Source organism: Crinia signifera, chromosome 6 (assembly GCF_055691185.1).
Source record: "Crinia signifera chromosome 6, ASM5569118v1, whole genome shotgun sequence".
NCBI lineage: Eukaryota > Metazoa > Chordata > Amphibia > Anura > Myobatrachidae > Crinia > Crinia signifera.
Window position 1 is genome coordinate 150,599,895 of NC_139222.1, and position 26,622 is coordinate 150,626,516.

Genomic DNA, 26,622 nt, shown 5'->3' on the forward strand with positions numbered 1-26,622 from the left:
GCTGCCGCAGCGCCAGCACCCCTCCCACCCCCCCGCCAGCCGCAGCGCCAGCCCCCCTCCCAAAGCTGGTGACCAAAATGGGGTCACTTGTGGGGGGGTTCCACTGTATTGGTGCTTCGGGGGTCTTGCTAATGCGACATAGCACCCACCATTCATTCCACCACCAAAAATCACTCCTTCCCTTCTGAGTCCTGCCATGCACCCAACTGGTAATTTTTGGTCACATGTGAGGCATTGCCGTACTCGGGAGAAATTGGGGCACAGATTTTGGGGTGCTTTGTCTCCTTCATTCCTTGTGAAAATTAAAAATTTTGAGCCAGAACTGCATTTTTGTGTAAAAAATTAAAATTTTTTACACAAAAATGCAGATCTGGCTCAAAATTTTTCATTTTCACAAGGAATGAAGGAGACAAAGCACCCCAAAATCTGTGCCCCAATTTCTCCCGGGTACGGCAATGCCTCACATGTGACCAAAAAATACCAGTTGGGTGCATGGCAGGACTCAGAAGGGAAGGAGTGATTTTTGGATTTTGCAGCACAGATTCTGGTTGAATGACCCCCGAAACACCCATACAGTGGAACCCCCCCACAAGTGACCCCATTTTGCAAACTACACCCCTCAGGGAATTCATCTAGGGGTATAGAGTACATTTCAAACCCCCCGAGGTTTCACCAATTTTGATACAACTGAGCTGTGAAAATGAAAAATTAATTTTTTTCATTTTCACTGCCCAGTTGTACCACAATTGGTGAAACCCCTGGGGGTTTGAAATGTACACTATACCCCTAGATGAATTCCCTGAGGGGTGTAGATTGCAAAATGGGGTGACTTGTGGGGGAGGTTCCTAACTTTTAGCACTTATGGTGCCTAGAAACCTACATGGTGCCTAAAAAAAAATCTCATAAAAAGGAGGCTCCAAAATCAAGTAGGTGCTCCTTCTATTATGAAGCCTGTGGTTTGGTCAACGTGCACACTAGGGCCACATATAGGATATTTTTGAAAACAAAAGAATTGGGGGAATCAATTTTTAGTCACATTTCTCTAGTAAAATCTACTGTATTCGTTAGAAAAATGTATTAAAATTGAAACTCTGCAAAAAAAAAGAAATTTTGAAATTTCACCTACACTTTGTTTTAATTCCTGTGAAACACCTAAAGGGTTAACAAACTTCCAAAATGCTGTTTTGAATACTGTGAGGGGTGCAGTTTTTGAAATGGCATCATTTATGGGGGTGTCTCACATACAAGTCCCTCAAAGTCACATCAGAACTGAACTGGTCCCTAAAAAAATCAGTGTTTGAAATTTTCATGAAAATTTGAGAATTTGCTATTCATATTGTAAGCCTCCTAGTGTCCAAAAAAATTAAAAGGAAGTTGAAATAATGATGGAAACATAAAGTAGACATATGGTCTATGTTAGTTATTAACTATTTTGAGTGGTATGATTATTTGTCTCACAAGCAGAAAATTTAACATTTTGCAAATTGCTAAATTTTCCATTTTTTTACGATATTTTGGTATTTTTCAAAAAAAACACAGACTGTATCGACCAAAATTTACCACTAACTTGAAGTACAATGTGTCACGAGAAAACAATCTCAAAATCACTGGGATAAGTAAAAGCAAAAAAAAGTTATCCCCACTTAAGTGAGACATGTCAGATTTGAAAAAAAGGGCTCTGTCATGAAGGCACAAACTGGCTCTGTCATGAAGGGGTTAAATAGTTCAACACAGGTGATACAGTATGTCATATATTAAGAGGGAAGGTATGCACAATATAATACCCCACACACACACACACACACACACCTTACCTTACAGGTCCCTATGTATGTCTTATATGCCCCGGGCCCCCAAGGCTTAATTCAATCCTGGTTGCACATCCATTACTCTGAATACTCTGGAATACACTAACTAGTGCATACACACACACACACACACACACACACACACACAAACAAACAAACAAATGCATATATACTTCTGTATTTACTTTATATATAAATATGATACAATCTGAGGGCTTTCAATTTTTTTTATGGGTTTAGGGACTTCTGTTTTTTTGTATGTTTTTTTTTTTTGTCAATAAACTTTATTGTACTACTGTAATTGCTCTTGTCAAAAAAATAAAATAAACTGTGCATGCGCGAAGACACGGCTCCGGTAAAGAAGCAGAGCAACAAGCCAGGGAGGATCGCACAGCTGTTATGGGAGGGAGCGTATCCCCGGCAGGAGGGGATAACGCACTCCCATAACGTGCGGCCAAACAATAATAGATTTGGGCGAAAGTCAGGTTCTCTTCACCACGATAAAGTGGTGAAGCGAACCTGCGCCCATAAGGATCCTTAAGGAAAATTAATAAATCTACCCCTGAGTTACAGTACATGGCAAATTAGTACAAGCGCATGGTAAATAAAGACAGTTTCATCAGGAGACAGGACACTGAAGCAGTTATTAGGGTGGCAGATGTGTGTAAAATATATATATATATATATATATATGTATATATATATATGTCACAATAGTCCGGCACTCCAAATGACTGTGATATCTGCACCCGGTGCCCCAGCACAAATAAATATATATATGAGAGAGAGATATAGATAGAGTTTGGGAACTCCGCACTCACGACCAGCAATTAAATATTAGGGGGGTGCTCCTTTAAGGTGACACAGTATGTCCCAATAATACAGCAAGGTAGGATATGTATAATCCAATAAGGGTATATTATATATATTCTAAGAAAAGCAGTAATATATATATATATATCTATCAATCTATCTATTCTAAGAAAAGCACACGAGGAGAGAGGGCCCTTCTTGTGAGAGCTTGATTCATGCTAAATGCTGTGATTGCCATGCGCCCCGTCTGTATTGTCTTCTGCCAAAATTCCCTCTTATTTCATAAACCTCGAGAATAAAGCAGTTCATTTTTATCGTTTATACATAGTAGTTTAGGTTGAAAAAGACATATGTCCATTAAGTTCAACCTTTTTTTATATATATATATTTTTATATATATATTTTTATATATATTTTTATTTTCTTGTAACACCTGTTAGCAAGTATGGTTCTGATATTATCTCAGGTGATATTATCTACTCTAGTTAAGCTTTGCTACCTTTGTTTATTGGCTATACCCCGTGATGTTTTCTTCTAATAAATACTTATCAAACCTTATTTTAAATTTAGTTGTGTGTCTGCCAATACCACCACTTTCTGGAAGAGAGTTCCATACTTTTATTTCCTGTATATTTTCTCTTTATCATTTATATTTATAGGCAGATGCTGCTGAAGATGATGAAGAAGGAGAAAATGAAGAAGCTGGAGGTGAAAGATTCATTAAACATTTTTTAGAATAGTAGGCAATGGGTCTGATTCAGACCAAATGTGCAGATTACTGCAAATATTATCCACCGCCCAGAGTAAAAACCTGCCCTAGGTAAACCTTGAGTGAGTTGCGAAAATATCGCAATCCGCTATCTTGTCGCACATCCATATGTAATTTAGTCACCATCAAATGTTTCTCTCATTCTTTGCAAATGTAAGTCTGACCCCCCACAACTCTGCGACAGAGACAGGCTGACAAGGTAAACTGATTGGCTGGTGCACTGGATCTGCGAATACATCGCTATTTGCATTACATTTGCAATTTTGCAAGGGGCATTTCTTCTTTCTGTCTGGACGGCAGCTTTCTGCTTGCAGTCCCATTATGTTTTCTCTAATTAGCAATCCATGTTGAATTAGGCTTTATGTGAGATATTAATGAACAAATAGTAATTTCATATTAACGAAACAAAATAGATATTACTGTCTGGGAGCCTCTCTGGCATAGGGGGAAGTGTAGGAGTACTATGCTTACTGAATATGTTCTTGTTCCAACTCAAACAGCATTGCCTGACAACACATGGTACAAAGGCCACACTGCAGTCTGTGACTAGTTCTAGTTTAACTACTGGATTAGTTTTGTCCATTAGCAATATTACCTTAAGGATGTGTCGGTACATGGCTGTAATTTAAAATCTTCTGCAACAAAGGTTTTAAATATAGCCACAAGTGGAGAAGGTATACTGCAGTTTAAAAAGCCAGGCCAGGTCTTTGATCCTCCCTCTCCATTCTGATATCAATCATTGGATTGTGTGTGTGTGTGTATCATATTTGCCAACTTTATGGTTGCCTCCTCTGGGGGTCGGATGGTCTAGTGGCTTTTGCAGCCACTGATTACTCTTCTGAGCATCCAGATATGAAAGCATCCCATACATTACAGTGAAGTAGGCAAGTATGGTGTGTGTGCAAATATATTCATATATAATTAAAAATAATTGGTTTGTGTGTGTGTGTGTGTTCTGTCATTAATGTTATATTTTCTTGACATAGTGACTATAGATGCCAGCATGCCCTTAATGTCCTGGCAATTGTAGTTCTTCACATGCTGACATGTCAGTGCAGGCTTGCTGGGATTAATATAGAAATACTGTATTAATTCTATTTTTAAAGCATGAACCCTACATCCACCACCATCAGGCATGTGTGGCATAGCCCTGGGCTTTTAGTCATCTTCCGGAAGAAAAATCTTGATTTTTATGGGGGGTGGTCCCAACTTTCGGAGGATTTCCAGCCCTAAACTGACCAATTTGGGTGGGTTTAAGTGATGGCAGGGGGACCCCTTGTTATGTGTTCCCCTGCTATGATGTAAGCCCTCTGGATGGTTCAGCACGGTGCTGGTCATTGGGAAAGTGAAGGAACCCCACATCTGTTTTCCCCAGGGCCGTCTTAATGCATGGGATTGATGGGCAGTGGCCCAGGGGCCCAATAATGCTAGGGGCCCAACTAGTGGCGGACTGGCCCGGGGGTAGAGCCGGATAAAGGGTAGGGCACAGGGGGTCTTTGCGGGGCCCCCCAGCCGAAGCTGTCATGACACAGCTCTTATGCCAGCAGCAGCTCTCTCTCAGCAGCAGCACAGCTGTCACTGCCAGAGAGGACACTCCGGAGTCTGGGACTGGTCATGTTACTGGGCGAACATGTGCATCTGCTCAAAAGGGCAGAATGCACGTGAATCTGCTGCATGTGTGATCAGCTTGAGGAGAGGCTGCTGTGCAGAAATTTGGGCCACTTAACTTAAGACAGTTCCGGGGATCTCTGCCAGACTCATTGCTGCAATCGGAGCTCAGCTACTGCGGCTGCCTGTCAGCGTTCAGAGCTTTCTCCCTCTGTAGTCAGCAGGGGTGGGGCCTATACATGTTGCCACAGGGAGGGCGGAAAGAAGGAGATCTATAGAGTATGCCCTAGTGGTCCCAGGCAGCAGCAGGAGGGTCCCTGTTATATACACTGCTGCAGTCCAGCATAGCCATGCCCTTTTACCCAGTAGTACTTTGCTCTATAGTGGCTGCCCTCCCCTTCCCTGGGACAAGCCAAGCCACCAATGAGCTACACTCCTTACAATATTGGCCCCGTCTTCCACCCTTCCCTCTATCCTTCCCACAGCGTCCTCTGTGGCTACATCTCCTACTCCTGACTGACACTACCTCCAATAACTCCAGGTAGAAGCCAGGTGGTGATGGTCAGTGTTGTTGCTTGAGGGATAGCACTGATACAGTTATGAGTGGTTGGTGGCAGTGCACGGTACTTATCATTACTTTATCCCATAAAGTAACTTCACTGCTACACACATTTCTGGGAGGGGGGAGATTTATGAGCTCCTTTTTTTTATTATTATAGAAAATTGTGCAGATAATTCAGTGAATTATTTATTTAGATTTAGAGCCTAATGGAGAGGATATGTTCCCAGGACCACCAGTAGCCCCTCTCTGTCTGCCACCCAGGTACCACTTCTCAGGAGTGTCTTGTTTACTATGTGTCTGCCCAGCCCAATCCCAGGTTCTCTATAGAGGTCATTTGTCTCTGGGTTGTTTACTGCACATTTACAGGAGATGTGACATTCTCCATAGAGAACCCAGGGAAGCAGATATATTGGTATACACAAGGTGGGTTCTGCAGGATGCAGACAACATCCCAGTGGTTGGGATGCTGTCAGTCACAATACTGATGCTGTCATTCAACTACCAGTCATTCATATGCATAGGGAAGGAGCCACACACAGACACACAGCAAAAGGTAGAAGGCCCCACTGTCTTAGGTGCCCCAGGTCCCCCAAAGGCTTAATCCTGCCCTGGCCAGGGGGCAAGCTGGCATGTGCCCCGTGCCAGTACAATTCTAAAACTGTGGGCCGACAGCCTAATTAAAGACTTTGTACAGAATCAGGCAGAGCGGGAGCCCGCAGCGGGCAGCATCTAGCGTTATGCGGCATAACAGTGTTAGGATTCACTAAATGCTGCTGGCCAAATCTCCAGCTCTCCGCGCAGTAGGCCTTGCTAAATAAGTAGTAATACTTGTCTCCAACTGCCTGTCATTCTCATGCACTGCCCATCACCCTCACGCTTCTGTCACCCACCGCCCATCACCCTCACCCTGCTGTCACCCACTGCCCATCACCCTCATACTGCTGTTACCCATTGCCCATTACCCTCACTAACTACCCATCACCCTCACTCACTACTGATCCCCCTCACGCTGCTGTCACCCACTGCCCGTCACCCTCACCCACCACCCTCACACTGCTGTCACCCACTATCCGTCACCTTCACACTGCTGTTACCCACTGCCCATCACCCTCACCCGTCACCCTCACGTTGCTGTCAACCACTATCTGTCACCTTCACACTGCTGTCACCCATTGCCCGTCGCCCTCACCCTGCTGTCACTCACTCTCCCTCACCTTCACACTGCTGTCACCCACTGTCAGTCACCCTCACCCACCACCTGCACGCTGCTTTCACCCACTATGCACCCCCCTTAAGCTGCTGTCACCCACCTATATATATGTTTGTATATATCAGGTAGGGGCACCACTGCACTGCTTTGCCCATACTTCTGTTAAGATGGCCCTGGTTTTCCCCCTTATTTTCCTGTAACAACTTTTTTTTTCTTTTCACTTTAACCTCTTCACTTACTTTAAACCTATTCTTTTTGCACTTCTATTTGCTGTTGAATTGAACTGAAAATTTAAATCAGACGGCATTTACGCCTGTAAAAATGTAACAACGGGTTTCAAGTTCAACTGACCTGAAGTTGAAACTTGACTGAAGTTGAAGGATAAAATAAACAGATTCGGTGATTGGAAATACTGTTGACTTTCATCCTTTAGTAAATGTATCCCTTCATATTCATACTTTTCTTTAGATGCAGTGAATATCAACTCCTTAGATGCTGCAGGTGAAGAAGAAATTGTTGAAGATGAAATTGTGAAGCCACAAAGAAAAGCAATATCCACGCTAAAGGTAGTTTGTCTTGTAAAGAGTTGCTTTGCTATATTGGTGTCACCCTCTCAGATGGCGTCGGCAAGCAGCAATGATGCACTAAATATGCTACACTGTGCCGGGAGTGGCTGTGACACACACCATTGTCGTTATATTAGACACATACCATAGAAGTGATCTTAGCCATGAGAATTGCAATCATTCAAAGAATGGGAGAGAAGGATATAAACAAATTCCAAACCCACATTTTTTGTGCCTAGCCCAGTGGTGTAGCTAGGTGCCACAGTGCCCAGAGCAAGGGTATGTTTTGCGCCCCCCCCCCCCACACATTTTAGCGAACTTTGTAATACCCATTACACATAAAGCCACATGACATAAGGCCACACATGATACCCATTACATACTATAAAACAAACCGTAATGCCCATTAAACATTTGACACATAAGTGCCATTTAACTAGATGCTCATTGCTAGGAAGTTCATGCTCGATGCCAGGGTCTTCATGCTCAATGCCAAGGGGTTTAGAAAGGGGATTGGTTTGAGATCTGCACACAAAAAGAGAAAATTGTACCCAATTGGATCAGGGTATTTACCGCTATATTAGATTCAACTAGCGGGGGTGCTATCCTACCGACTCAATACAATAGTTGCAAACAAAGAAGAGAAAGAAAAGTAGTCATAGCAGATGCACACCACATTCATTTTTAGGTTGGTTATTGTCTTATGGAAATATTATTCGGATTTATATCTTAAGTGGGGAATCCTTTTAATCTTTATTATAGTGAGGATTCAGGATACACCGACTATGGTTTGCGAAATACAAGAAGTTAAAATTAACATACAACATATACATACATGTAGTGACAAAAGGTAAGAATAAAGTGTTAGATAGGTTTTTTAAAATATAGGTAGACCGGGCTGTGGAATATGGTGCCTGTTATGGGCTTGGGATTTGTATCACCAGGATATACACAGTTATGGTATGTTTTAAATCCCTTATAGGTATGTGTGATTCACGTAGTGCCTATTATTGGCTTTTGACTCTCACATCATACTCAAATACTGTGCATATCTCTGCCAGACCCCTATTAACCACTTGTTAATGGATATTTGTTACTCTGAGTTATATGGAACCCATGAAATGCACGGATGAATGCATGCATTCATACAGTTCCAAATGTGTCACAGTGGGGAGATGGTGTTTTGGTTGATTTTATTACACATATATATTGTGCTAGTATGGTTATTAAGATGGGCAATAGCCTCTATCTCAATTTCCACACTTAACCTGTATTTTAATTTTTATTCAGGTTTTATCTTTCACATGCACTGACAATACACATTCCTATATTCTATGCACTGTATTCATTAGACAGTGTGTTGTTTATCATTTGCTCAGAGTTAATAAGTATTACTATGTTGCGAGGTAAGATGAGTGGACTGTTGATATAATCTTAACATTATAGGTTAGGAAGAAGCTCCTAGTGCGAAACACGTGTCCTAACCTGTGTTTATAGAGCTAGACAAAGGGCTGTGAACATAGGCGAATCCAGAATTATGGTAATGGGTGGTCCCAGATCAAGACGTAATAGAAGAGGGATCTTTGCGCGGCTTAGCCGCGCGGCAAAAAGGGGGCATGGTCTCATGGGAAGGAGGCGTGGCATCACAAAAAGGGGTGTGGCATTACACGTTAGACCTGGGGTAGCCAACCCTAGTCCTCGAGAGCTACCAACAGTGTATGTTTTGCAGGTCTCCTCACAGAATCACAAGTGAGCTAATTAGCTCCATCAGTGGATCTTTTAAAATGTGTCAGTGATTAATGAGTGCAGCTGTGCAGCAGCTAGGTTGTCTGGAAAATGTGAACTGTTGGTAGCTCTCGAGGACTAGGGTTGGCTACCACTGCGTTAGACCATACACAGTTATGCCCATTACACATTTTAGCAAACTCCGTAATACCCATTACACATAAAGCCACACGCCGTAATGCCAATTACACATAAGGCTACACAGCATAATGCCCATTACACATTGTGCCACACATCATGATGCCCATTACATTCTATATAACAAACCGTAATGCCCATTACATATTTGCCACATAAGTGCTTCTTACCTTCGTGCTCATTGCTAGGGGGTTCTTGCTTGATCGCACCATAGTACCCATTACACATGATGCCGCACACTATAGTACCCATTACACATGATGCCGCACACCATAGTACCCATTACACATGATGCCGCGCACCATAGTACCCATTACACATGATGCTGCACACATAATGTCCCTTACACATGATGCTGCACACATAATGCCGCTTACACATGATGCTGCACACCGTAATGCCCCTTACACATGAAGCCACACATTATGCGTAATGCCCCCACTTACCACCACTTGTAGGGTCCCTTAAGCAATGCCCCCAAAAGTGCCACTTACTGTAAATTTTTATATGAGCCTTCGCTGCTGCTGCAGGGAGAGATGGAGAGCGGTGCAGCTGCTTCTATGGGGAGAGGAGCAGAGTGCAGCGCAGAGCATGCTCCCACTCCCCTCCTGGTGCCCCCTCTAGCGGAGTGGACATTTGAAATATTGTGCGCGCTCTTGTTGTGCGTGACGTCGGGGGAGCACGCTGGGCGCCGGCACCACATGATTAAGGGCAGCTGAATTCAGAGCACTGCAGGTCATGGCTGTTTGAAATAATACCCCTTTCATAACAGAAAATGCAGGGATTTACCTGGGAATATGGTCTCAGGATCATGCAGGGACATTCCCAGGCTGACCCCTTATACACCAGCCTAGTCCCTGAATTTTCTGGTGTGAGGGGGAGAGACAACCACTCCCCTCTCCCTACCCCCTTTTAACCAACCAGCTATATCTTCGGAACCAACTGACCCATTTACATGAGACCAGTATCATATTGAAGAACTTTTGAGTTGGCTTCGAATGATTTTGGTCCCGTGAAACTGGGCTGTTTGGTTCCAGAGAAATCTGCCCTCAAAGAACATAAACAGTCATGAAATTACGTTTAAGAAATAAAAAAATCGGTTTAACCTCAATATCCCTGGAACCAATTAACCCATATAGATCCAGCCTGGTATCAGATTGAAGGCCCAGCGATTTAGGTTAGACTGAGATCAACCTCGAGCTTCAGTTATGCCAAAGGGGGAACTGGCAGCCGTTGAACTGGGTGGGGGTCGGAATTAGCGGGTCCCATCTTATCCTATAGTGAAAACGTTCCAGCTTTGCCTGGCCGTATCTCCGGTTCCCAGGGGGCTAGAGACACGGGGCTGGGCTCGTTGGAAAGCCCCATCCCTCAGCTACAAAATAGGCTAATGGGTGGTCCTGTGCACCCCCGGACCACCCCCTAGATTTGCCTATGGCTGTGAATGTATGGAATACGAAATATGTCCTTGTTATACTGTTAACACCTTGAGGCTTGTGCCACATGACCCAACCTTGTTACAAGTATTACCGAGTACATAGTGTGCATAGAGAGGCAGTCTGATATCACACCAGTAGGTGTCAGTACTACACTGTACATTATAGCTGGAAAATAACCAAGTGAGCTGATTTAAGATGGGAGTGGGACTGGGACTGCAGGGAAGGAAGGGGGGTGAGGGATCAGAGAGCACGGAATAGGGATGCAGGGATTTGGAGGGGGGCCTCTATACTCTCCGCCTCCGGGGATGTCCGTCTGCGAGGCAGCCTCCAACCTCTAATTTTAGCAGCGCCCGCGCCTACAATGTGCAGCACTGCCACTCCCCGGCCTGGGTTGACTTGCTTCGGATTCTTCCTGCATGGTGTCTCTGCGGTACGGCTAGTCAGCAGTCTCCTCAGGAATCACCTTTTAAAATGTTGGGTCTGAGCCCCTGGTCATCTGCTCTCTCTGAAAGCTGCCTCACATAAACAGCAGTGACCGGGAATAAGGAGGCGGGGGGTAGAAGCACCACAATAAATATTGAGGCAGCGCCTGTCACCTCCATTCTTATACAGCGTAAAGCTGGGTATTCTCGCCCCCATCACCTCACCTCCTCCCCCCATGTCACCTTAACCCCTCTTGTCCCCATCACCTCACCCTCATGTCACCTCACCCCCTCTCGCCCCATTACCTCAGCTCGTCACGCCACCCATCACCTCACCCCATCACCTAAACACCTCTCGCCCCTTCACCTCACCCCCTCTCACCCCTTCATCCCACACTCTGTCACTTCACCCCCTGTACCCAGGTGTCATTTTTGAAGTCTGGGGAGTAACACCTATTCTCTACTATATATAAATAAATCAATTTCGGCATTACGGTTTGCGGTATAATGTGTTATTGGCATTTATGGCATGGAGCATAATGCGTCATAGGCATTAAAGCACGTGGTATAGTATGTAACGATTATTATGGCGGTGACTGACAGCGTAGTCCCGCCCTCCTCAGCCCTGGCGCCATGTTTGAAGGATATTGTTAAAGACATAACACAGAAAGGGTCTTCCGAGTGATATCTTTCACAATATCATCTAGTGTGTTCACTGAATATCATTAATGATGATTGATGTTTGCAGAACATGCAATTTCACTATATAGGTAAACGACCTTCATGTTTAGCGGGTCCTGGTGATGTCACTGAGCGATATCGGACGCCCGTAGCTGATATAGTAAACTATATGGTCATTGGCCGGGTCGGCTAGTGTGTATGGGGCTTTACTGTAGACTCACAGCTGTTGTTTCTTGTAGATTTGTAAAGGGGAACTTGAGGAGGAATATAACAAGTTTGAAGACTGGCTACATGTATTTCCTCTGCATCGAGGCAAGGCATTGGATGATGAGGATGGAAATGATGAAGACAGCTTCATGGGAAAATACAAGGTATATTATCTGTTGTGATTACTTATACTTGGTTCTGGAACACAGGCTGTTTCTGATGCTATAATTATGTATCCTAGGGATCATTCTATATTTACCCAGCAAGTGAGGCCACTGATGAGTTCCAGGTAATGAAGGGTGTACCAAGGAACCGTCCTGTAAAAGTTCTTGTGAGAATTTACATTATCAAAGTGAGTATCTTCTGATAGACGTGCGCACCCCTAAATCTGATGCATCTGCAGGATTGTTTTTTCCAACTGTAAAATGTACTTTCCCTATAAAATACCAGGCAATATGGCTGCATAGCTTTTTTGAATGGTGCATATACCAGTAACAATTCCCCTTAGTACGTATAATAGTTGGACAGTAAGCTACTTCAACTTTTATTTTTTTCGAATTACATTTTTATTAACGTTTTATAAAACACAAATAGGGAGAGGGATACAGAATGAAAAAAGGGGAAGGTGGGATAATGGGGGAAGGGGATACATTTGCAGAACTACAAAATATTGTCATGAGACAAAAAAGTAATACATAAAAGAATGACAGAATTTTATATAAGAACATCGCTACTAAAGCATTCACAAACATATACTGGCCATACGGAAAAGATAAAGTTTCATTATTAGGCAATAACAACAGGGAGACTCAAAAAATAGCTATCTAAGTGCTCGCATTGGGATACGGTCATTGGGTCTACAGCAAGTTTCTACAGCAAGTTGGTCAACAGTCATTAGGTCGACATGGGGATATGTGGACATGGTTCTAGGTCGACATGGTTCTAGGTCAACAGGTCATTAGGTCGACACAATCATTAGGTCAACAGTGTCTAGGTCGACAGTCAAAAGGTCTACACGGGGTTTTTCACTGTTTTTTGAGCCGACCCATGTCAACCTTGTCCCATGTCCACCTAGAACCATGTCAATCTAGAATCATGTTGGCCTAACGGTGTGGACCTAATGACTGTCGACCAACTTGCTGTAGACCAAGCAATCCCAACCCCTCACATCAAGGAAAATAATAGGACAGCTATATAGGAGGCCTATCTCAGCGGATGGAGGGACCTATATGCGCACCAGGGAGACCATCGGAGAGCATGACTGGAGGAAAATAGGCCCGCAGTTTTGTATTCATAGTGGGATTGGACCACATGTTCAACTGTTGTTATGGTGGGGACTTGGGGGGAACGCCAGTGTTGTGCGATCAACAATTTGGTCGATATTAATCCATGGCCCATCACATACCAATCGGTTGGGGAGAGAGCACCAAAGTAAATATGTAAAAGTGCAAGTTTAGGTAGGGGAAGTACCCGTAACCTAGAACATCAGATAGGAGGGTGAAGACTCAAGCTACTAAAACTTTAATTAGTACACTTTAAATGACAATATCGTAGACTGAAGTTCATATAGTGATATTATAGTTTAATCAATGACCATGTTAGCTAATGTTTTATAGCGAGCCATTTGAGTGCAAGACCTCAGTGCTGTAAGATAGAGTCTAGATCCAAGTGGGCAAAAGGACCTTGCCCTTTCCACCACCTCTCCCATTAACCTAATCTTCCCTTCTCGCAGCCTAAACTTAACTCTCTGCCTCCCCGTAGCCTAACCCTAACACAGTGGTTCCCATACTTTCTTGAATCAGGCACCCTGGAGTATCTTCATTTTTTCAAGGCACCCCTGGTCCAAAAGTTTTTTTATTGAAATTTTTTTAATAATATTAATTTAAAAGTGTGCTTAACTTGGGTTCTGTTATGTGGTGGACATAGTTGTGGTTCTGACTTTAGACATATTTTATAATTGTCAGCCAACAGTTTTGGTTTTGTCTATCACTTTGAGTATAAATATTTTTTTGATCCCGGACCACCAACCCGATGCACCGTTTCAAGTGTCTCGAGGCACCCAGTTTGGGAACCACTGCCCTAAAACATACAGTAGCTGCTTTTCCCAGATAAGCTACTTTGTTCATACTAAATGATTCCTATAAAGGCCAAAGAATTGTGTACTAACAATGATATATTGGCAACCTGCATGCTTAATGGTGTCAGAGCACAGAAGTTGTAGATCATGGAGTTCTCTTATGGTCCTTTCCCACTGCAGGTCTTAAACGGTATATTGCCATTTTTTCCCCTTTCTAAACGTTTAAGGCTGCAGTGAGAAAGCGCCAGAGTTGATTTACCGGTTAAAGATAACCGGTATTTCAACACGTTCAGGGGCGCTGGAACGTTTTTAGGTTGGGGGGGGCAAGATATAATCTCATTTTGGCGCCCCCTAAATTGCTATATGTTACCCCCAGGCACTATACACACTGGCAGCGGCATATACACGTGGGCATTATACATAGGGCAGCGGCATATACACATGGGCATTATACACAGGGCAGCGGCATATACACATGGGCATTATACACAGGGCAGCGGCATATACCCATGGACATTATACACAGGGCAGCGGCATATACCCATGGACATTATAGACAGGGCAATGGCATATACACATGGGCATTATACACAGGGCAGCGGCATATACATGTGGGCATTATACACAGGGCAGCGGCATATACACATGGGCATTATACACAGGGCAGCGGCATATACATGTGGGCATTATACATACGGGCAGCGGCATATACATGTGGGCATTATACACAGAGTAATGGCATATACTCGTGGGCATTATACACAGGGCAGCGGCATATACACATGGGCATTATACACAGGGCAGCGGCATATACCCATGGACATTATACACAGGGCAGCGGCATATACCCATGGACATTATAGACAGGGCAATGGCATATACACATGGGCATTATACACAGGGCAGCGGCATATACCCATGGACATTATAGACAGGGCAATGGCATATACACATGGGCATTATACACAGGGCAGCGGCATATACACATGGGCATTATACACAGGGCAGCGGCATATACACATGGGCATTATACACAGGGCAGCGGCATATACATGTGGGCATTATACACACGGGCAGCGGCATATACATGTGGGCATTATACACAGGGTAGTGGCATATACTCGTGGGCATTATACACAGGGCAGCGGCATATACACATGGGCATTATACACAGGGCAGCGGCATATACATGTGGGCATTATACATACGGGCAGCGGCATATACATGTGGGCATTATACACAGGGTAGTGGCATATACTCGTGGGCATTATACACAGGGCAGCGGCATATACATGTGGGCATTATACACACGGGCAGCGGCATATACATGTGGGCATTATACACAGGGCAGCGGCATATACACATGGGCATTATACACAGGGCAGCGGCATATACATGTGGGCATTATACACAGGGCAGCGGCATATACATGTGGGCATTATACACAGGGCAGCGGCATATACATGTGGGCATTATACACAGGGCAGCGGCATATACATGTGGGCATTATACACAGGGCAGCGGCATATACATGTGGGCATTATACACAGGGCAGCGGCATATACATGTGGGCATTATACACAGGGCAGCGGCATATACTATATTATGATGATAATCAGAGCTAATCACATAAACCTGTTTTGGTGTGAATCCAGGGGTAAATTACAACCCCTGGATCTGTCAGTCACTGCAGGGAGGGCGAGAGGAGCAGCATTTACCTTTACACAGTTTTAGTTGTAGGCGGCAGCACAGCGTGATGGCTGCTGCTGCGGCTGTTTTAGGATGCTCCAGTCCCGCCCATGCACTGATCCACCAGTCTTCCTCCCTACCGCCCGCCAATCACTGTGGACACACATCACATCCACAGCCACTGATTGGCGGGCGCGTGTAGAAAACATCTCCCCGCAGAAGCAGCCAGCCAGCCAGCCAGCCAGCCATCCATGTGGGCGGGCGGGAGGGCGGGCGGCTGATATGATTCTTCTTGCTCGGCGGGCTGGAGGCTGTGATTAATCAGTAATATAGGCGGACGGGTGGGAGGCTGAATCAAGCTTAATCAGCCCACCGCCCGCCTATATTACTGATTAATCAGCCGCCCGCCCGCCGAGCAAGAATCCGATAGCGCGCCTCAGTAATAATTTTGGGGGGGGCAAGCTGCCCCCTCGCCCCCCCCGTTCCGGCGCCACTGAACACGTTTAAAAAGCAGAGTCCTACACGTTTCAAAGCCGCTTTTTAGGCAGTGGGAATGCCTCTTAAATGGTATTTAAGATCCTACACTAGTCTTCCCCTCCCCTGGTACCTGTCCTGCCCCCTCTACCCCCCCCCCCGTACCTGCCAGCTGGTACCCTCGCTTCCCCCCCTGCCCTGGTACCCCCTCCCCTCCTGCCCTGGTACCTGGTACCCCCCTTCCCTGGTAGCTTGCTCCCCCCCCCCTCCCCTGGTACCTTGCAGCTGGTACCTTGCATCCGGGCAGCGGATACCAGGGGGGTACCAGGGCAGAGGGGGAGGGGGGTACCAGGGCAGGGGGGGGGGGAGCGAGGGTACCAGCTGGCAGGTACGGGGGGAGGGGGGGCAGGACAGGTACCAGGGGACATGAGGGGTTTAAACTGTATTACTGCAATGTGAATGGTACTTAAACAGTATTTGAAACGGTAATCTACTGCAATGTGAAAGGTAATACCGTTTAAAAATACCGGTTCTTTAAACGGCTTGGCAGTGGGAAAGCAGCATTAAATGGCATTGCTACATGCTGTGCAGGTTTTTGATTGATATTTGTGTGTACAATGTTTTTTTTTTTTTTTTCAAACATGTTTTTATTAAAGCACCACACAGGCAGCAATAAAATATACATTTCAGAAGTGCAATTCAAATGAACAATGTCCAAGAAAAACCTTATGAACAATGATAATGCCATTTCTGTACTATATATTATTAACCTTTATATTTTGTAGGCAACTAATTTATCTCCAGCTGATCCTAATGGGAAGGCGGATCCATATGTAGTAGTGAAAGTGGGAGAGCAGACCATGGACAGTAAAGAGAGATATATTCCTAAACAGCTAAACCCAGTTTTTGGAGAGTAAGTAACAACAACATATTCCAGTAGACTACAAGATACAAATTTATAGCAATAATATATAATTTTTATTTACCAGTCCATTTGGTACTCTTACATAATATACAGATGTCTGACACTCTATATATAGATAGATAGTATGACACAAGCAGCAACTACTTTAAGGACATCTAATGGAGTGCAGGGCTCATATAATGTGGGAATACATAAATGTAGTCAAGTAACCAGCAGCATCCAATGAAAGATCAAAAAAAATTATCATTTATTTAGAAATAAAGGCATAGTGCAAATCTGAATATATGCTTTAATACAGCAAAGAGGGGGAGATTGATAAAGTCACAATCCAAAGCATGAATAATAAACACGGAACTTTACCATAAATGCCCAGGCACACCTGCAACAAGCAGCTCCGTGAAACCGGCTGTGCTGTGTCGTCGCCATAGCAACAACTCCTGAATAAAGGAAGTGGTCATGCGCCATTGTCGTAATGTCAGACATAATCTAGGCTAGCTGAAGTTATATGGAGTAACCAGGGAAATCACCCGGACACGACAATCACCCTTATTTACCTGGGTAACGTCAAAAAGAGCCATGGGCGGCTACAGGGGGACCACTGTTCCCCGCACATCAGCCGCAAACGTCATCACACATAGACAGAATAATACCACATTAGAATGAGTGCCCCATAATATGTAACAAAGTAACAGGAATATCCAGACATAAGAAACAAAACAAAACACACAAAATTAACCAAAAAGCACATGAAAGCTAGAAAAAGAGCACAGCACAAAAACAAATCTATAGAGCATCTGTGTGCCATCTAATAGAAAACACATTTCTCCTCTCTCTCTCTCTCTCTCTCTCTCTCTCTCTCTCTCTCTCTCTCTCTCTCTCTCTCTCTCTCTATATATATATGTTTCATACAATAACACCACCATTAGCTTCACCATAACTACTCTTAATAAAACAATTAAATACTGATAATCATTAATCCCGGAAGGAATAATGGAGTTAAGTCGATGTATCCAAAGAAACTCTTTTTGTAGAACCAATTTGTTGCGATCTCCTCGCCGTCTATGTGGAGGAATATGATCCACTGGCATAAACCGAAAGTCCTGTATATTTATTATTAATTAATTTATTAACAGTTTCTTATATAGCGCACACAAATTCCGCAGCACTTTACAGAGAATATTTGAACATTCACATCAGTCCCTGCCCCAGTGGATTAGATTATATTCCCTACCACATGTACACGCACACCCAGATATTCTAGGGTTAATTTTGTTGGGAGCCAATTAGCCTACCAGTATATTATAGACATATAGATACATTTATAGATTGTCAGCTGCCCATCACCTGGATGTCAGCTGCCGTCCTGTTCTTGGAGCAGGGCGCCGCTAATCTAAATCACTGGAGAGTGATAGATTAGCAAGCCCTATAGAAATCATTCAAAGGTCAGCAATCATCGAATGATTTTGGGCCCACACGCAAGCCTGGAAATGGATGTTTATGCAAAACATCTATTCGCTGACCTGCGGGGGCATTCAGCGTCCAGCAGGGGGGCAGGCATTCGCACACCCGACGAGCGTTGTTTGTAGGCTCTCAAAGCGATTTTGGGAGTCAGCCGGAATCAGTGCAGATTGTTTAATACTAGTAAGCCCACTCGAAGCAAATGATTTGAAAGCTAGTCTGCTACCTTGTGATTGCCTCGATGTTTGTGCATGTGTGAGAAAGAGATGTAGTTTCACTCGCTGCCCACTGATGGCGTTACAGGTGTTTCGTAGACACACAAACGGACACTGGACATATATATAGATATATCTATATCTATATATATATAGATATATATCTATATATATATCTATATATATATATCTATATATATATCTATATCTATATATATATATATATATATATATAGATATAGATATATATATATATATATAGATGGAATCGGTACATCTGTCAGAATAAACTTAGGTCTACAGTCATTAGGTCGACCCCATTAGGTCGACTGGCTGGAAGGTCGACCTGATTTAGGGTCGACATGGGCCAAGGTCGACATGACTTAAGGTCGAATTTGCATAAAGGTCGACATGAGGAAGGTCGACTGGTCATAAGGTCGACATGGGTTTTTCACTGTTTTTTTATCCGAATGTCGACACAGTCGACATGGACACAGTTGGCAATGAGAATCGGACCCTCGCTTCGCTCGCGATGCATCGGGCACGGTGGCTCGCTTCGCTCGCCACAGCTTTAATAACCTCCTCCATGCCCTAGTGGATGGTAGGGCATGAAATACCACGTCGGCTCAAAAAACAGTAAAAAAAAACCATTTCGACCTTATGGCCAGTCGACCTTCTTCATGTCGACCTTTATGCAAATTCGACCTTAAGTCATGTCGACCTTGGCCCATGTCGACCTTAAGTCAGGTCGACCTTCCTGCCAGTCGACCTAGTGGGGTCGACCTAATGACTGTAGACCTAAGTTCATTCTAATAGATGACCGCTTCCCATATAGATAGATAGATGATATTTGAGTTTGATTTTAAAAAATACAACAAATTAAAATTTTGACCTCTGCTGCAATTTGTATTGTTCTCTTCCATTAGTAGCAGAGTCCACCCTGAGGTTTACAAATTAGTTCGGGGAGGATAGTGTTTTCCCCTCTACATGCCAACAAATTAACCACGGTACTTATGTAGTATCTGGGCTGCCGATTTCTAAATCGGGTCGGATCGGGAGATCGCATCGCATCGCATGCGACCATGCGATTCGATGCGATGCGATGCGATGCGATGACCCGATTTTTCCATAGGAATCAATGTTAAAATGGACTGAGTCCATTTTAACATGGAATTCAATGGGAAAAATGGGTCCTTTTCATACCCCTACTATCCAAGTGGGCATGGAGTTGGATATAAACCTGTGGCGAGCGTAGCGAGCCACCGAGCCCGAAGCGTGGCGAGCGAAGCGAGCCCCGCGAGGGGACGAATACCGTCCCCTCGCGGGGCTCGCTTCGCTCGCCACGCTTCGGGCTCGGTGGCTCGCTACGCTCGCCACAGGTTTATATCCAACTCCATGCCCACTTGGATAGTAGGGGTATGAAAAGGACCCATTTTTCCATAGGAATCATTTTAACATTGATTCCTATGGAAAAATCGGGTCATCGCATCCGATATCGGATGCGATGCGATGCGATGCGATATCGCATCGCATCGCATCTGATTGTATGCCTTAACTTAAGGCATACAATCAAAAAATCGGCAGCCCAGATACTACATAAGTACCTTAACCACTTTATGGAAGATTGACGAGTGTAAGTTAAGCTAGCTACACATCATTTAATTATTGGGCTGATTTGCTTAGAATCAGGGGATCAGACGGTTTATAGTATAGTGTGAGCATTTTGGCCAAACACTGATAATATGGTCAAAAAACGTCCATGACCACGGTGTGTGCATTTTCCCTAATCTGACCATATTTATCCTGATAACCTCATCCTTCTTGTTGGTGGTCATATGCAAAATCAGTGTAGTATGGCAGAACATTTGTAATATACAAAAAAACCTTTAGTGTGAATATGCAGCCCGCCCATTTGTTAAACCCCGCTTGGTTGTTGGGCCGAACATAAAATTGAATAGTGTGCAGGCAGCTTTACACCTACTGTAGGGTGTGGATGCACCCTCCTCCCAGAAAGTAGCCAATAGTAATAATAGCTCGATGAAGTTAATTGAAAATATATATATTTTTTGCTAAAAGTTTCCAGCAAATTAAATTATATGAAAACTTGATAATTAGAGCAGTATAGCCCCATAATCATAATAGATCACAATACAATAAAGAGTTAAGACTATGGCCCTTATTTTGGTTCACTCGCAAAGGCAAATTCCTTCTCTAATGGACAAAACCATGTGCACTGCACAGCATTTTTGCCGCTGCACTGCCAGCACCTGGCCATTGGAGTGGTGACAATAATTAAATGTGTGCAGGGTGATATTTCATATATGCATTTCAATAAAAAATACTCTTTATTTAACAAAAAAACCTTTAAATCTGACCAACTCCTCCCAATCACCACGGAAAAGTTTTACACTGCCATAGACAATGATCTTTGTGAAAAAAAAAAAAAAGCTTAAGATGCCAAAATGTACGATTTCATCCTGTGGTTAGGAATATTAAAAATGCTGTGCTTTCACTTCTGTTGATGGGTTGTATCACTGCAAATCTACATCATCTACTTTCAGTATAAAATATAACTATATATATTTGTTATATTTGTTACAGTATATTGACGGCTCCAACTTAATGCGCTATATTTGTCATTAAATAGCCTCTCTCGTTTATCTGTTTTACAGGGTGTTTGAAAGTACGATCTCATTCCCAGTTGAATCAGAGCTGTTAATCTCTATCTATGATCATGACCTTATCGGGTCAGATGATCTAATTGGTGAGACTAAGCTGGATCTGGAAAATCGTTTCTACAGCAATTACCGACCAAACTGTGGTCTAGCACTACAGTATGATGAGTAAGTTTATACATGTCCCTATAGAGTAAAAGTCCCAATCATAATCAATATTTATCTTCATCCTAACTCCTAAACTAGTGGTATACAGTCAAGAGGTTGTCAGTGTCTAGACCGACAGCAAATGGGTCGCCACCATATGGTCGATATGATGGGTCTTTTTATGTGTCTGGACTTCTTCATACTTGACCATCCATGTGGACTCTTATTCGGACCTATTGACTGTCAGTCTAGACACTGTCAACCAATGTTCCCTCTAATTTTACAGAGGCTGTGTGCGGCATAAGATTTTGGCTGTGCAACTTTGGAAGGAAATTTAAATTTTTGTGCGTCACTTATATATAACTGGAAAATGACATTCAGCATTTGTTTTAACTTTACTTCAAAATGATATTAAACATTTAAACATTCAAAACGCAGCACACAATGTAGTTAATGTGTGAAACACACATTAATTGAGTCCACAACTGCAAAAAGGGACCACTGCTGCTTTGTGCGCTCTGTTGTAATGTCTGTGCGCATGCTTGTCAAGTTGTGTGCGCGCGCACAGCTTAGAGGGAACACTGCTGTCATCCCTTTATTACAATGACCATCAAAGGTATAGCCAGACAATAGACCAAGCTCTAGCTGTAAAATGATTGTATGCATAGTGCTAATAATCTGCATGATTTATAATAGTTACCCTCTCTTCCACAGTGTCATGTGTGTAAGTAAAGCTGTCGCTACATTTTAACATTGTCTGTCCAAGTTTCCAACTAGCTGGCTGGTTGGATTGAAAATATTCAATTATATGACAGCAAATGGCAATTGATAATTTGCTCCCAAACCCTGGAAAAGGATTTTTGTCTGTTTTCCAGTGTTTGGGTGCAAATGGTCATTATCATTTTCTCCCATTAATTGCCAGATTTTCCTACCAACTAGGCAAACATTATTGGGGCAGATGTATTAAGCTTTAACAAGAGATAAATGCAAGGGTGATAAGGAGAGATAAACGTCCAGCCAATCACCTGCTAACTGCCATGTTACAGTCAGTTTATCTCTCCTTATCACCCTTGCATTTATCTCTTGTTAAGGCTTAATACATTTGCCCCATTATGAGATGATATGTTGAAAAAAAATGTTGGGTTATAGGGGAGCCACACCAACTGGCAGTCAGTCGCAGATATCCCACTAGGCACATAAGGCACCTGCCTACGGCTGACACTTGCTGGGGGCGGCACAGCCTGGTCACTTGCATGAGAGCGCTGCTAGGCCGAGGGCTACACGAGGCCCTTTGTTTTTACGACTTATTTTTTTATTTTGTAACTGGTGATGGAGGAGGGGACAATGGACAGTAGAATGTGCTGGTGGAGGGAAAGTGAGGTTGGTGCTGTGTTGGCGTGAGGTTCCAACATGAAGGGAGAAGTGACATGAAGGGGGTGGACGATAATGTTGTGCCTATCGGTCGCCTGACCCTTAAATTTGTCCTTCTGCCAGTGAGTCCCGGGGATCGCTATTTGGCAATATATGGGGTTGCAGTTGATGTGGCTTCCCTATTGGAATATTCCCCTGTGACCGTGGTAAGGAGGTGGATTTCTCAACGAATGCTTGCAAGTGGCTCCATCCCATTTTTAGCTTTGTTCTGATGTGTACGTTTCTGTGGCTGAAATAATGTAAAACATATTTTTCCATCATCACACTCTTCCAAAACTGCATGTTAATTTTATATGCTGAACCAGTTTCCATGTAATATTTTCAAAATAGTGCTACATTGTTTAACATGTAAAATATTTTGTTCTACAGAGAGGGTTATAATAAATGGAGAGATGCATTCAAACCCTCGCAGATTCTCAGTGCATTATGTAAGAAGCACAGTCTTCCAGCCCCAGAATACAGGAGGGAGGAAGTTAAAGTGAATAACAAGATTTTTAAGATACCCAACGAGGCATTTCCTGAAGGTAAGAAGATTTAAAATGTTGTGAGAGGTTTGCTGAAGCCATCTATTGCAGTAGTTCTCAAACTCGGTCCTCAGGACCACACACAGTTCACGTATTCCAGGTCACGTAACAAGTGCACTCATTACTGACTGACACATTTTAAAAGATCCACAGATGGAGCTAATTATTTTACTTGTGATTCTGTGAGGAGACCTGCAAAACATGCACTGTGTGGGATCCCGAGGACTGACTTTGAGAACCTGTGATCTATTGTAATTGCTATGAATAACTAGACTACTACATGGATTCCGAACCATTATGTCAGGTGTATTAACTATTATGATGACTAAAAGTACAGTATCAAATAAATGTATGAGGATGTAGAATGCATGAATTACATTGTAGATATGCACACACAGGGCCTTATTCTAGTTGACTTGTTTGGCCACGAATTCGCACCCTTGCGAGTCAGCCAGAACCTGCCCGGCAAATAGTGGTACATCCGCCCCCATTCGCTAGCTGGGTTCGTTAGTCCGGCATGCAAATTGATGTTTTACATAAACAGAAATGCAGTGATATGGGTGGGAAGCTGACATCCAGTTATGTCAGCTGTCCAACCCCCGCACGTGCGTCATGACCACATTACCATACAGTATGTACACCCAGCGTTTTCTTGCGAATGCCCATGAAACGCTAGGTGTATGCTAATGCCCCACACCCCTCTCCGCCCCCTGCTCAAAAGGCAGTCGGCGAACAGATTAAGCGCCAAATTCGCAAGCTTCCATCGTATGCACATGCGCAGAAATGCAGCTGCGTATGCAGAGGTGACAAGCTCAGCATCTAGAGAAAACACATAACAGAACATTGGATAACAAATGATGACTACAGTATACAACTTTGCGGCAGAGACAGGCAGATAGTGGCTGGCGCTTATGACCCTCCCTTTAAAACACCTGGGCAACCCTTCATTTTTTCCTACACTCCCAGAAAACGTATCTGCGAATGGAACTATAGAGGTGACAGTAGGGAAACAACCTGATGGAATTTTTTTATTATATCACTGCAGAGAACACTCTTCCAAACCCATGTCAGAGAAGCCTGGACCTACGTTCTGTTTGCATGTGCATACATTCAACAGTTACTTAATTTGCAAATTCTCACATCAGCGATCTACTCTGAATCATGTCCTAAGTCCGTCGCTAAAGATGCTATGGACCATTTGTTAAATACAAGATGTTTACAGCAGCATACTCTCTTTTTAGTCAAAAGACATCTCTCTTTCTGCAAAGGTTATTGAGCACATTACTTACAAAACATATCAGAATGAATATAAACACTTACTGATCTAAGACAATGCCGTTACCACCAGTGGCGGTTTTTACCTATGGGCTGCAGCCCCCCCCCAGGTAAAATCACCACTGAAGTGAAGCCAGATGCAGTCTGTAAGACTGCACTGGCTTCACTGTGACTGGCAGTGACTTCCTAATGGAAGTCCAACCTGCCAGTCACCAAGGCAGTCCCATAGGGAGTTGTTCCCTCCCTCCGGGATGCCTTTCTGCGGGCTGCCATGCTCAATTGCGCATGCGTAGCACCTCTATTGGTACTGCCCACAAACTGGTCCCGGTGCCTGACATCTGTATTATACAGGCGCCGGGACCATGATTCCCTTCTATGGGCTGCTGCCGAAGCAGCCCATGGAAGCTGGCCACATGTGCAGTACAGATGTTTGTAAGCTGGCCTGTTACTTGCTGGTACAGATAACTATGAACACCTGTTATTCGGGCATTTATAACTGTTACAGGGAGATTTCCTTTTATTTGTTTGGAACAGTTTTCTTTTTGTTTCTCTGCTTTGCGCATTGATTTTAAATATTTGATTTATTTTGATATTTTGCTTATTTCCATGTAATCTATGGTCACTATATTTCTAGAGATTCTAGTGTTCTTTTAAACATAATTCTATTCACATTTTATGCATTGTAGAGGCTTTCATAAAAGTCAAGAACCAAGAGGAAGACCCTACATTGTCTGGTTATGATGAACACAAGGCTTTGTATGTTCTCCAGCATTGGGATGAGATGCCAGAATATGGCACCAAACTAGTGCCAGAGCACGTGGAAGTGAGGACCTTGAACAACCCGGAGAGCCCAGGCATTGGACAGGTAAGGGAACATAATTTACCTCAGAAACTTTAATAAATGTGCTTTATGTTACAAATCAATAGGTTAATATGGTTAAGTATTTGCTCATGTTCTACTGAAGACTTATAATATATTGCTGATGATGATATTGCAGCAAAAATAATATTTTGCCATGTTCTGAGTAAGGGGGTCATTTTCTAAGGTGAATTTTGGTCCATTTGCTTTATACTGCAAAAAGGTGCGATTTTGCTAATTTGCTAAGTATTAATGTGCATAAAAGGAATTTGTCAAAAGTGGCAGTAGACTCCAAAATGTGTCACTTCACCATCGGGGCATATACTGCATGGGCAAAATAACTTTGGTATCATTGGAATTTCTTTATTTACTTTACATTGTTTTTGTGCAAATCACTTAAATTCACACAAAAATTGTGACAGTTGCATCAAAATGCTCTAAATCAATGTCTTGTGAAGATCTAGTATACTGCTTGTATATTATTAGGCACTTACAGTACCTGCTCTAAACATCTACATACTGTAGGTACTGTATATGTGTGTGTGTATATATATATATATATATATATCCTGATGACGAAATAAAGAGATTTCGAAACGTTGATGACAACCAGCTGAGCGTAATATTTATCCTTGAGTGCCGCTGAAGTGGACTTCTATACAGTGACCCCGTTTGGTGGTTTCATTGAGGGCACCGGAGACTGTTTTTTACCCTTTGATACGTGAGTGCCGATTGGACTTGCATCTATATATATATATATATATATATATATATATATATATATAAAAGAACACAGTGTGTGGCACTCGGAGCAAATAAGACAACTCCAATCAGATGGCTTCAAGGTATAGCAACGTTTCATTCACAG

The 26,622-nt window shown here is 43.3% G+C and overlaps 1 protein-coding gene across 1 annotated transcript in view; it reads left to right on the top strand.

Annotated features, from left to right (window-relative positions):
- The window catches only part of LOC146007108 (fer-1-like protein 4), a 153,557-nt gene that overhangs the window by 114,478 nt on the left and 12,457 nt on the right, over positions 1-26,622 (top strand). Inside the window, exons 33-40 of the mRNA XM_083145491.1 lie at positions 3,281-3,329; positions 7,239-7,336; positions 12,038-12,169; positions 12,247-12,357; positions 17,031-17,158; positions 21,516-21,686; positions 23,466-23,620; positions 25,582-25,760. Of these exons, the coding sequence (XP_083001617.1) occupies positions 3,281-3,329; positions 7,239-7,336; positions 12,038-12,169; positions 12,247-12,357; positions 17,031-17,158; positions 21,516-21,686; positions 23,466-23,620; positions 25,582-25,760 (1,023 nt within the window). The remainder of the gene's footprint in view (positions 1-3,280; positions 3,330-7,238; positions 7,337-12,037; positions 12,170-12,246; positions 12,358-17,030; positions 17,159-21,515; positions 21,687-23,465; positions 23,621-25,581; positions 25,761-26,622) is intronic.